The 14,150-nt window shown below is 35.4% G+C and overlaps 1 protein-coding gene across 1 annotated transcript in view; it reads right to left on the reverse strand.

Annotated features, from left to right (window-relative positions):
* Trpm (transient receptor potential cation channel, subfamily M) overlaps nucleotides 1-13,950 on the reverse strand; it is a 343,617-nt gene extending 329,667 nt beyond the window's left edge. Inside the window, exon 1 of the mRNA XM_089247633.1 lies at nucleotides 13,709-13,950. Coding sequence (XP_089103759.1) covers nucleotides 13,709-13,723 — 15 coding nt within the window. The 5' untranslated portion in view covers nucleotides 13,724-13,950. The remainder of the gene's footprint in view (nucleotides 1-13,708) is intronic.
* Between the last annotated feature and the right edge of the window lie 200 nt (nucleotides 13,951-14,150).

Consider the following 14,150-nt stretch of genomic DNA (forward strand, 5'->3'; position numbering starts at 1 on the left):
CGTTTAATATGACGAATTATAGGTTTATGACTAAAAAATTAATCAATTAGGGTCTGAAACGAGTCATGGTGAACGGGGAATTCTCTGGTTGGACAGACGTCACAAGTGCAGTTCCTCAGGGAAGTGTCCTTGGCCCCATACTTTTTTCACTTTTTATCGATAAACTCGATCAGGGTATCGATGGAATTACTAGCAAATTTGCAGATGATGTGAAGCTAATGGGGGTAATCGGGAATGAAAGCGATAGGGAGTTGCTCCAGACCAACTTAAACAAGATTGCAGCATGGGCAAATGAATGGAGCATGACGTTTAGCGTTGATAAGTGCATGGTCGCTCATTTTGGTTCGAACAACCCACGGTTCTCTTACGAGTTGAATGGTGTCACTATCCTGGATGCAACTAGAGTCACCGATTTGGGAATTCTCATTGACGAGCGACTTAGGTTTTCTGAACATTGTTCAGCGGTTGTCAAAAAATCGAATAGAATGCTTGGTCTCATTTTCAAGAAGGTCTCTTCGCGTTCTCCTAAAGTCATTCTTCCGCTTTTTCGAGGCTTAGTTCGTCCTGGACTGGAGTATGCTGTAAGGTTTTGGAGACCATACCTACAGAGGGACATAGACTTGGTTGAAGGGGTGCAGAGAAGAGCTACGCGTGTCCTTATTGGCACACGGGGCTTGATGTATGAAGAGAGACTTCATTTTTTGAATATGTTTACATTGGATGAACGCAGGTGTCGAGGAGATATGATCGAAGTGTTCAAAATTTTCAATGGGATGGATAGGATGGACCATGAACTTTTAGTACACCGCCAATCGACTGCTTTTACAAGGGGACACCAGTATCGATTGGTGAGGGACAATGCAAGGTTATGGTGTCGCAGGGAATTTTTCTCCAATAGGGTTGTTAATAAATGGAATAGCTTACCCCCGGAGGTAGTAAATTGTAACACAATTGACACGTTTAAAAAGAAATACGATAAACATGTTGGGGTAAATCGAGAAGCTCTATCCATTCTTAGAATAAGACAACCATAAGTATTCTTTATGGGCATTGTATAATATTTTATCATGTGTATATATTGTTTATAATTTGTGTTAATTGCATTTTTAATGGGGTTGCTGTATTTTTGAAACATATGACATCCATATTTTTATGGGCATCTTTTTATCAGCCACCTCGTTGGGCATTTTGCCTGTTGTGGCGTTGTATTTGTATTTGTATTTGTATTTGAAAACAAAATAGAATTTGCTTTATTTCACTGTACCTTATCGAGAGTGTCCGCTTAACGTGGAGTGAAATACAGGGTGTTTCAAAAAGAATCATTCGATTTGAAATGCGTATACGTATTACGAAAAAAATTGAACACATACACACTTAAGATTAATTTTATATTACATGGCTAATCACAAAGAGTTTTTTTTACAAACCAAATTAAAGGTGCTAAATATGTCCACCTTGCGATGCACGGCATTTGTCTATACGGTAGTTAAATTCGCTCCAAACTTTTACGAGCATGTTTGCATCCACTGCTGCTGTTATGCGTACCTTCCGTTCGGCTAATTTAGCTGGAAAGGTAGGCACGTAAACGCAGTCTCTTACAAACACCCACAAGAAGAAATTGCACACTGTGATGTCCGGCGATCTTGGAGGCCAATGATGTTTACCTAAATCGTCAGGTTCCGTACAGCCGATCCATCGTTTAGGAATGCGATATTATTCAAAAATTCTCGAACTTCCAATCTCCATTGTGGTGGTGCCCCGTCCTGCTGGAAAATGAAGTCATTCGAATCGGTTTCTAACTGTGGGAAAAGCCGACCTTGACAAACACTGAAGTGGCGGCCGAAGAAAGAGCGTTAGCGCTACCTATTGGCAACTGCGTAAAAGTCGAGATTTCCTTCTTTGTACCTATACATTATTCGATCAAAACGCATTAAAAGCTGGATAGTTACGATTTTTCAAATCGGATGATTCTTTTCGAAACACCCTGTACATTAAAGTCGTATTTCACGGGAATCAGGAAAAGGGTCCGTTAACGGGAGGTGCCCGTTAGAGGGAGGTTCCACAGTACTTGCCGTCAGAATCACCGGAGGTTGAATTCTGTTTCTTTTCTCTCCATGCTCCTAAGTTTTCAATATAATGTAACCGCATGCACAACGAAGTACTCTAACTATACCACGCAAGCTCGAATAATGAATTTTTTTTAAATTTCATTTTAATTTCATTAAATTTTATCTTAATAGTTTTTTAACTTATAACAAATTGGGGAAAAAATTACTTATACACTTAACATCGTATTTACAGTTGTTTTTACACATAAATTTTTTCTTACATTTTTCAATGCTTTTGTTACATTCCTAACTAACATGAAAATTCATATATCCACCAATTTCGCTGTAAATAAGTGAGACAGATGGCATCACCAGTGTAGCATGAAACTCCACTGGTTGGAAATTGCCCTATGGCGACATAACCGGAGTTGATGAGCGGTAAAGTAGTATACCGTGAAATAAGCATAACTCTAGCAATATTAATACGTAAGAGCCACACTTACAGGGTGGTTGGGTGACCATACATCCCATATTTCCCGGAACAGTCAGGGTTTTTTTTGTTCTTTTTCTGGCCGTCCCGACTTTTTGGCAAAAGTGTCCCGGTTTTTCCCGTTTTTTATATGACGCCTACTTGGATTTATATCCTTTATTGAAGTCAAAGATTGAAATTATTTTTCATCTCAAATTATATTATGCTAATTACAACTATAGATATTAAGGATAATAATCTCCCACCTTTATAAACATTACGTTTATTACGTTTTATACATTACGTTTTATTTCGTGGAATTCATTTTAATCTACTGCAATTTGCAGTAATGCTTCCTTTCCCACCATAGCAGTTTTTCCGTAATTTCAGCAATATTTGGCAACTTTGTTCACTTTTGGTGTCATTCTTGGCGATAACAGGCGATGTCCAGTATTTTCCCATATTTGGAATCCCAATGACCCATATTTCTCTTCGAAGAAATATGGTCAGTCTAATCAGAACATACATTTCGACGTGTACCAATTCGTTGGGAAGTCCACAGGAGAACGTTTATGGCGTGCATATGCAGTTAAGCAATAATAGTCTGATTGATATATACTTCTTGTTTAGCAAGGTTGATAGACACACGTGTGTGTGAACATGAACATAAGTGTTTGATAAACTTATATTCCTTCTGCAAGAGCTTCATTGATAAACACTTTGTCGTTAAACGTTCCATAGATAGATACTTCCGGAACGTACTAAATCGATTGGAACTAAGAAAAGACAACAGAGATAAAAATGTCCACAACTTAGCTTATATATAATGGAATATTATTTTGCTAGTCATTGTAACACCTAAAATCAATGATTGAAATATTTCATTGGTTTAATAATTCTCAAGACCATATTTACTAAGGCATTATTTCAGTAATCATAGTCGAACTCGAAAAGGGTCATTATTTCCTCGTGCATTCTTGCGTTTGTCATTGTTGAAGTAGAAGAAGCATCATTAGTGTTCGTTAACGGGAGTTGTCCGTTATGAGAGGTTCCACTGTAGAAGACAAAATTTGCGGAACGGCAGAAGAAAACAAAATAAATAGGAAAAATAATTTGCAGCCTAGAAAAAAATTGAATAAGCAATAATTTGCGGACCAGCAAAATATTAATAGATTTTTGGAAAAATGATTCGGGACCACTAAAAAATTAAAAAGTTTGCTGACATGCAATCTTTTCCATTTCTAAAGCTCTAGCAATATTATAACGGGGGTTAGTATCTCTTGAATCAAAGCAGCAGGATTGCAGCGTGGGCAAATGAATGGAGCATGTCTTTTAGTGTTGATATATGCATGGTCGCTCATTTTGGTTCAAACAACCCACGTTTCACTTTCGAGTTGAATCAGCACCTCTTAGAGATAGAAAGCCTCAGTACGTTTACCAAGTTCATCTGAATGTCATGAGAGTATAGTCCGGTAAGACTACTTACCAAGTTTGAACCACAAAGAAAAAAAAACACCTCCTATTTCGTTTCTTCTTATTTTGGGTAGAATCTTCCGGATTGGCTCACAAATTCCGCTCGGTAATTTGATGTGGGCCGTAGAAGTCACCAACTATGTGCCCGATCGTTTCTTTTCCGCGCAACTATGATAATACCACGTGCAGCGGATTTTTTTTTCGCTGAATATTCGGAGTGACTCGTGTGACGCCACGGGCAGCGTGCGGAAGCCTTCTATCTCTAGGAGGTGCTGGTTGAATGGTGTTACTACTATTCCGGATCATACAAGGATCACCGATCTGGGTATTCTTATTGATGAGCGGCTTAGGTTTTTCTGCACATTGTGCAGTGTCGGTCAAAAAATGATCTCTCTCTCTCAGGGGACATTAACTTGATCGAATAGGGGGGGGGGAGTGGGCAGAGAAGAGCCACGTGTGCTCTTGATGGCACACGAAGCTTATTCTAAGAAGAAAGACTTGATTTTCTTGAAAATGTTCACATTGGAAGAGCGCAGATGTCGGGGGTGGGGATATGATTGGAGTGTATAAAATTTTCAACGGGATGGATAAAAGGGACTATAGTTACATCGTCAATCAACTTCTTCAACAAAGGGACATCAGTATCAATTAAGCGACAATTCTAGGCTGTGGTGCCGCAGGGAGTTTTTCTCTAATAGGGTTCTCAAGAAATGGAATAGCTTAACCCTGGGGTCATGAATTCTAACACGATTGACACGTGTAGAAAGAAATACGATAAACATGTTGGGGTTGATAAAATACAAAAGCTACATATACTTAGGTCAGGCAACCAAAATCTTTTATGAGCAGGGTATTAATATTTTATCATAATTATTAGTTTTTAATTGCTTTTAATGGGTTGCTGCATTTTTGATATACACTGCTGGCCACCCAAATTGCAACACCAAGAAAGACAAGAGATATCGCAACAATATTTATTTTGTAGATAACATGTTGACCAAGTATCAAATGATTAAATTTATAGACTTCTGTGAAGTGTGGTTCCTGCCAAAATCAGTAGCCAGAGTAGCCGCCATTGTTGGAGATCACCGCTGCCACACGCCTCGGCATTGATTCAAAGAGACTTTGGATGTGTTCTTGGGGTACAGCAGACTAAGCAGCTTCCACGCGTTGCCAAAGTTGATCTGGTGTGGCAGCTGGGGATGTAATCTGGGTCAATCGTTGAGCAACCATGGACCACATGTTTTGTATCGGCGAAAGATCCGGAGAGCGAGCTGGCCAGGGAAGCAATTCAATCTGGCGATTGACGAAGAACCTTTGGACAATGCGTGCCAAGTGTGGTCGCGCATTATCCTGTTGAAATATGGCTGTGGGCAAGCCCTGAAGGTAAGGAAAGACAACTGGCTCCAACACCTCGGAGATGTAGCGCTGGCTTTTTAAAGTACCGGCAATGCGTACTAGAGGAGTGCGAGAGTGATATCCAATACCGCCCCATACCATAATACCCGGTGCAGGACCAGTGTGGCGGTGCATAATGCAGCTGTTCAGCATCCTCTCTCCACGGTGTCTCCAGACTCGAATCCGACCATCGTGGTGTTGCAGACAGAAGCGTGACTCGTCAATAAAGACAATTTCATTCCATTGTGCCGTCCACATCCTTCTTTCATCGCAGCATTGGCGGCGGAGACGTCTGTGGTTCTGCGTCAAGGGTAGACGAAGCAATGGATGTCTTGCGGACAGACCACTCTGCTGTAAACGGCGTCGAATGGTACGTGCAGACACTGGATGATGCGGTACAGACTGAATGTGCTGTGCTATGGTTCGTGATGTGGCTGAGCGATCCGTCACTGCCATACGCACAATACGCCTGTCATCACGTGAAGTGGTGCACTGAGGTGAATGCGATCGAACACGTCGGTCCGTCGTACCCTCCTGCATCCAACGATCACATATCCGCATTACAGTTGTTTGGTTTCGTCCAACACGACTACCGATTTCCCTGAAAGATAATCCACAATCTCGGTAGGCCACTATCTTTCCTCTGTCGAACTCGGATACTTGATCAAAAGATGATCGCTGTTTTCTACGAGGCATAATTGATCGTTTTTTTGAAAAAATCACAAGAAAAACACAATTGCCGTACGAAAATCGTCGAAATCTCCAAGATTTAAATAGCGCTTTGAAGTGGCGCCACATGCGCGCGTGATGTGCGTCTGCGCTGAAATTCTAATCATTTGCATATCTCACCTCCTCTAATGCATGTTGTAAATTTCATATTATTTGCATGCTTCCTTCAGGGTGTTGCATTTACGGTGGCCAGCAGTGTAGTTTAGATCCTATTTTCTCAAACTTTTCGTTCCATCGCCCCCATCATCAACAATTATTTTCCTCTCATCGGCCCAAAACTCAAGTGAACCCATAGGATCCTATGTTAAATCCATAGCTTCTATCACCCTCCTGGACCATTCCATCGCCCACTTTGGAAAACACTGGTTTAGATATACATTCGATATCAATATTTTTCATGGGCATCTTTTTTCAGCCGCCTCGTTGGGCATTCTGTCGGCTGGGGGGCCTGTGAATCTGCAACACCTCATATGTAACCGCACTCGAAATATACAGTATCAAGGAAACAAGTTGCATATTCTGGAGAAGCACGATGCACTTTTTAAAAAAAAACCGTATGTATTTTGTCTGCTTTTTGCGCAGGAAAAATTCATGAACTTCTCTCAAAACTCGAGGAATATTAAACAAAACATGAACTGAAACATGATGCCTTTCTAGTATTTCCTTCATGCCTCTTTCACGCACATTCTTTTTTCCGAAACGCGAACTATCCATTATTCCAGTAAATAAGAACCAAAAAAAATTTTTCTTCTTCCATAAATATGTATGATTTATCTACAACGTAGGAACCCCTAAAACATGATCTTGCATATTCAAAGACCGAACACTGTCTCGTTCTTTAATTTTACATCAAGTTTCAAAAGTTTTATTTGTTTTTCTATCTTTTTTTTTTCCTATCGTGTATTCACATCTTCGAGCTCATTAATCTTTAATATCATTCCGCATGTACTATTCCTCGGTGATGTATTTCTTAATAAAACATTAATGTCGTATTCCCTGACTAGAACATAAAAGAATCGGTCACAGAAAACTTTTTTTTTTTGTTGAACTTACGAAGCTAACAATCAGTCGAATTTTTGAGAAAAGCCCGAAAGCACATCAGGGTGTTATCGTGCGCAAAAAATTCATCACCAACAATTCACTGAAAAAAAAAAAAAAAAATTCAGCTTTAAAAATTCACCGCCAGTCGAATCACACACAGATATGATAAATTCACTGCTGAGAGAATTAACCACTTCACGATCAAAGGATGTAATATTACTACCGACGTCAGCGGAACGAATTCAAACACGTTTACTGTTTTCTTTCCTCTCTCCCGATCATCCCGAAGCTTTGTTGCAGCCTTACAATTTTTTTTCTTTTTTTTGGTTTTTTTGTATACCCTAATAGTGATTTTTTTCCTCACATATGATGTATCTTTCTTATAAGAATGAAAAAGAACAGGTAGGATGAGGGTGAAAAGAAATTAAACTTTGTACCTACACATTCTTATCACCTTATCTTTTCTACTATCTTACTCTTTTATTTGTGTTTTTTCTTTCACTTTTTTTTAACGTGTAGTTAGGTTAGGATACAAGGTTACTACATTTAAATTGCCGATTCATCAAATAGAGAGCATCCGATTTTCTTGCCAATTCGCTTGTAAGCGAAGGGGTTAACAGCGACGCAATTCACCAACATGACGATTCCATACTAGAAGCATTCGAGCAGTTCATCGATAAAGTGACATAGAGAGTGAGTGAATGACTAGGTGAGTAAGCCGGCGACCAAGTGAGTGAGTAAGTAAGCAGATGGTTACAGTTACAACCTTTCTTAGTTCGCGGACCAGATATGCGGTATATTGCTACCTGTCTCGGTTTTCCAAAAGTTGAAGTATATTTCCCTCGAGGAATGTTTATACGAGTTGCATATGCGGCCTAGTAGTGACTCATAACAGCGGCTATGCGGTCATGTGTGTGTACATAGTGATTGACTCGTATCGTGGTGACACTAATTCAATTCCCATATGCGGTGCAGTCGGGTGAAGATGGTTTCCTCTATGGATTTTCGTCTTCGAAGCACGAGTGTGACACGGTCCCCCGTTTACAAAAGTTTCCCCATGCAGAGAAAGCAGACCTTCAACATAATATTTTTGTATTTAAAACAACAAAATCAGTTCATACACATCCACTTCCAATATAGAAGAACGATAGCAGCACTTTTTTTTAACACAAAGCACGCTTGAGGCGCGGTAGCCCAGGTCGATAAGGTGATCGTCTAAAGTACCAAAAGATGTTTAGAGGTGTCGCGAGTTCGATACCCGGTTCGTCCTTGTCAGAAAACTTTCCTGATACAGGGGTGCAACAGAAACGGCGACATGACCGCAGAAAAAATTGTTACCGCGGGGAGTCCTCCGTCGAGAGGTTAACGCACCAACCTCTCGATGAGTATAAAAGACAAGCCTGCCGTTCGGAAACGGCAATAAATTGTAGGTCCCGGTCTAATTAGCCCTCCTGTGCAGAAAATTACCGCGGTGCGACAAAAATGATCAAATGATCAAAGCATGCTTAAAAATCTCACACCAAAAATACAATAACAATTTGTGTACTCGGGTGACACGCATAAGGCACCTACAAAGGAGAAAGGACTCTTCGCCCATCTTTGAGCAAAGAATAGATTTTTCGCTTCAAAAATGGTATCTCGGAAATCATTGGGGAATAATCATCGGGAACAATGATTGGCTATAGCGATAATACTGATGTGGCACTTTCAGTGATGAATTTCCCAATGAAAATGTCAGTTGGTGAACGATCAACAAAACATAAAACAATTTGTTCATTACAAGATAAAACTCGTCAACTTTTTGTTTGAAACATTGGAATCGAAATGAAGTTTCATCAAAAGCGTCGATGCATAAGAATATCCGTCAAGCGTAGTTAAATAAACACAGTTTTTTTTTCTTTCGTTCTATTACATCCTCAAAGTTTTTTTGCCGGCATTTGCATATTTTTCATTCATTTGTTGAATTTATTTCTGAAAAATAATGAACAAAATTAAATAACTGAAAAAAAAACTGTAAACAGAAATAAAAGTCAACTTTTCTTTCTTAGATTCTATTCAAACTGTAATGCCATACATCCAATTAGATTAAATCTGAGTGATTACGCAATCCGAATTCAGTGAAACGAATAAATGCATATCTTTGAAAAAACTAAAAAAATGCTATTAGAACTTTGATATCGCGTGAAAAATATACATCAAAGGAGTTTAATTTCGTTTACTTTGAAGTATAAGGTAAGTTTCTCTTATACTATTTATAAGAGAAAAGATATCCGCGATCGGCAAATTCATTTTCAAATCGGAAGAAATATAAATTACGGAGTTAGAGTCATATAAATTATGTAATTAAATATAAATATAGAAATATATGCTATATGAAATCACTTCAAATTTACATAGCGAAGTTGTAATTTCATCCCGGGTCCAATCGAGATTTTCAAACTATGGACTGAATTACATGAAATCATCAGTACGTTAAGAATAATTTATCAATTTTCTCTCCGAAATGATTTCTCGTTGCTTATTTTGCATAACAAAAATAAATTGAAGAAATATCAATCACTGAACTACTTTGGGTTCTTTTCGATTTATTAGATTAAAAAAAATAATTTATGGTAACCGAGAAATATGATTTATTCATTCATGTTCCAATTAATAACAAATGCATATCTTTGTCATTTGTAGTTCGACGATGATAATTATAAATGTTTCATAAGGAAGAAAAAATTGCAGTTCTTGGATGTTTTGAAAGGGAAATTGAAATTTTCGGGAAATCTTAAATGATGAGAATTCTTGAATTTTTTAACCACCCTTATTTATATAAGTATGTTTTCTCAGAAAGATAAGAACATCAAAAAAAAAATTATCCTGGAATTAATGGGTTTGAGTGAAATTTAGAAATTTCAGAGATGTACAAATATATGTTTGATATCCTAATTGCAATTGTAATCTACTGGACTACACTCACAAAAATTTAGTTTTTTGAGAAAGCAAAAGAGAGAAGATACTTATTGTAATATTTTGGTTCTGTTTTACTAGTACAACAAATAAATAGCTAAAGTTTGTTAATGTAATATTCGTGTTCCGAAATGATACAAAACAGAAAATCTATGTGAGCAATCAATCACAGGATAAATGATGATTTGATTGTATTTTATTTATAACGTGTTTACAGACGAAAACTATAAATTGAAATTATTTTCAGGCAAACTATGTGGCTATTTATTATCATATACAAGAAAAATATTTCAAAGCAATATGAAGATTCAAATAGTCTCCAATATGGAGGAATATTTCAAAAAATATGGTTATTTCTAATGTTATTACAAACTGTATCATTTCAATTTTGTCTATTTACAATATTATAGAAATTATTTCAAGCAAATGAGATGGAATGAAAATAATTCAGGAAATATTAAATAATAGGTCCACGACGTCCAACCCCACTTCGATACAAGCACCCTAAGTGGAATACAACTACTGGGTTCATTGCAAGTATTGTTCTTGTACAACTAAGGATTCGTTTCTATTTAAGGGGCCACTTTTGTTTTTAGTAATAAATTAGCTTAAAATAAAATAAGATGGACATCTTTTTATCAGCCACCTCGTTGGGCATTTTGCCTGTTGTGGCGTTGTATTTGTGTTTGTATAAGTAATTGCACCAAAATTAGAAATATTAGAGAAACAAATAGTTGAAACATAATTAAAAAGAATCGAAATTTTAGAACAAGGTGGATTTGTAAATTTATTTCCCAAAAAAATTCATCTGAATGTAATTGTTAACTTTTTAGTGTTTAGATTTAATCTTAAGTCTTAATTAAATTAATCAAACACACACCTACCTTTCCAAAATGTTCGTTTTCTTGAAAGTAAATTGATATCATAAATTATATAGTTTCTATTAAACATAATAAAAGAATTCAAAGTTAAATTCTAAATTCCTATCTTCGACCATAACTTATTTTCAAGTCATAGACGTTAATAAAACACACAGAAACGTTTTTATTAACTATGTTTCGTAGCTTGTTTTATCGGAAACTTCCCATAAAATCTTGCTGGTTATTATTCCCTCCGATAACTTGTTTGAAATTAATATTTTCTAATCGAAACATGGATTTTTCGTCTAAGAACTATAAAAGTAAATATCCGATCCCTTCCCGAAAATTCCCTTTTATAACAGAAATGAAATTTTAATACGCAGCATTGAGTATATAACATAATGTTTTCGACGAGAACAATAACAGAAAAATTCGCTTAATAGACCAAACATTAATATGGAATTCATTTTCTGTAAAGGTCATTATGAAATGAATTCCCTGAAAGGAAATTTGCCTTTTCTATCATATAAAATTACTACATGCATAAATAACAGTGCTTTTAAAAAACACATTGGGAGGAAAGCACAGAGGGGGGAAAACTTAACGTATTATTTTGGTTCTGTTTTACTTGTACAATGAATAAATAGTTGAACATTGTTAATGTAATATTCGCGTGACGAAATGATGCAAAAGAGAAAATCTATGTGAGCAATCAATCACAGGATAAATAATGAGTCGATTGTATTTGATTACAGACGGTAATTTAATTATCGTGCAGAATGCTTCTAATATATATATATATACACGAGACAGATGATTTGATTACGAATGATAATTTGTTTATCTCAAGAAATTATTTAAATATATATGTTTTTCCTTCTGGTAATTTGAGAGGAAAATTAAATTATAATTTTTTTTACATAAATCAAAGTTATAGACCATTTAAAAAAAGAAATGTAATGACTCATCTAAAGTATTTCATTAATTAGCGAACGTTTTTTGGTTAATTTATTTATCATTGAATTTTATTATTTCATTTAAATTACTCTAATTCAACTATATTATTTTTTTTCGTTTATTTTAAAACAAAAAAAACCCCGAAACATGTTAAAATGAAATTCTCATAATTTAAAAAGAGACGAAAACAATAAAATATCCGTATTTTCATTTTTAGAATTGGAATGAAGAATAATTAGTGCAATAATTATTTGAACAATTAAAGTAAAGTATTTTACACTTGTTTTTTAGTTATGTACGATATTTTAATTTTTAAAAAAAATTGTAATATTGGAATTCTGTCGTATTTTCATTTAAAATATTATTTTAACGAAAATATATTCCAGTCGCACTTTATCATACATTTAAAAGAGAAAGTATTTTTGTTGCTTTAATTTGAAATGACATAATCTATTCGTTCCGATTATAAAATTGCAATAAATTTTCTTCAAAAGATCACATCTACGAATCTTTTAAAACTTGTTGTGAATTGAAACTAATGATCAATATTTAGTATAGTAAAAATGTAATGAAAATAATTTATTTTTACTCTATATACAACACATATACGTTTTTACTTCCCAAAGTTATGAGTAAAATATAAGTTACAATTTATTTATTCGATATAGATCGAAGAAAATGGTTGAAAGCATCAAGCTCCGTGTCGATGAAGAAAGAACATTGTTTAATTAGCTTATTTACGATTTTGATGATTTCTTTATTGCATTTAATTTAAAGTATCAAATAAACCGAGTTAATTCATATCCTTATCAAGTTCTAGTTCTTTTAGTTTTTCCCAGTTCTTTCTAGTTTGTTCTTATTCCAGTTTTAAGCTCTTTTGAAGTTTCGTAATCGCAATGCTACATTGACAGTGATAATACAGTCAAATCCCGTTATAACGAACTCCAAGACACCAGAGAAATCACTTCGTTGTAACGAAATTCCGTTATAAAGGAGTTCTAGGTTTTTGCATTGTTCCTATGTAAACGTATCTGGGGGATTAGAAAAATATTCGTTAAAACGAGTTTTTCACTATTATTCTGTCGACTATAATCCTGAAAATCGTTAAAATCAATTTTTATGTCATACGAAGTGGCGATTACTTCATTTGCATAGAAGAAATTTTCCTTTGTAGAATGATGAAAAATCGATGATGGCAAAACAATAAAACTTTCTGATACATAAGAAATTGTTAGTAAGTTGCAATAATATCACAATTCAAGAACAAGTTTTACGACAAAAATTCATTTCGGTCACCCAGTACCTCACAATGTTCAAATGAAAGCAAAATAATCTGTAGCGAATCAATTTCAATCATAGTCAATTTCAATTTGAAGAAAAAAATTATAACAAATGAATTAACGCATTAGTTTTTCAATATTGATTCGTTTACTTTTGATGATATAAATAATATTTTTGCATTGAACTATTCACTTAAACCATAATCGCAACAGGTTTCAGTGAAAAAGAAAATCTTCTGGTGTTGAAGGATAAGCACATAAATATTACTATTTTGCAATAACAATCATTGTTATAATATTCGATAGTGCATGTAAATTTATAAATTTCATAGCAATAAATTTTTTTAAGTATACTATCTTATAAATTTCATTTATATCCACATGCAGTTTGAAAAAACGCCAACAATACTAATAAAAATCAATGCATATAAAAACAACGAAATTGCAATAAAAAAATTCAACTTAATTTCATAAATTTAAATTAAAAATGATATTTACCGTTCTTGCAGGCATAATTCCAACTTTAAATTGTTTTTTACAACTCAAATCCAATCTTTTTAAATTGCAATTGCACACAATAACAATTTCTGCTTCCACAAGAGGGGGAAAAAAATTACAAAATTTTTTTTTCGAGTCCTATATTTGCAAAAAAAAAAATTGAAAATTTAATAATTTAGAAGTTGGGGAAAAAAAAATTACCAACTCGGATCGAACCAGATAAAAATTATCCCGTTGAACTCTCGAGCGTTGTTACAATCCGAACTGTGCGTTCGCGGGCAAGATTTTCAGCGTTTATCGGTTGGTAGCACTGCCATTGCGCAGAAAGCGCTGCTTTGGAATTTATTCCCACTGCACTCGGGCAGCATGGGAGGGCACATTCCGCGGAATGGACTCGGTATCCTGTACTTGTGTACGGTGGGTATAAGGGAAGAAAATCCCG

The sequence above is a fragment of the Pholcus phalangioides genome, unplaced genomic scaffold, assembly GCF_987345545.1.
Source record: "Pholcus phalangioides strain wild (caught in Gottingen) unplaced genomic scaffold, Ppha-v1.0 ptg000018l_1, whole genome shotgun sequence".
Lineage (NCBI taxonomy): Eukaryota > Metazoa > Arthropoda > Arachnida > Araneae > Pholcidae > Pholcus > Pholcus phalangioides.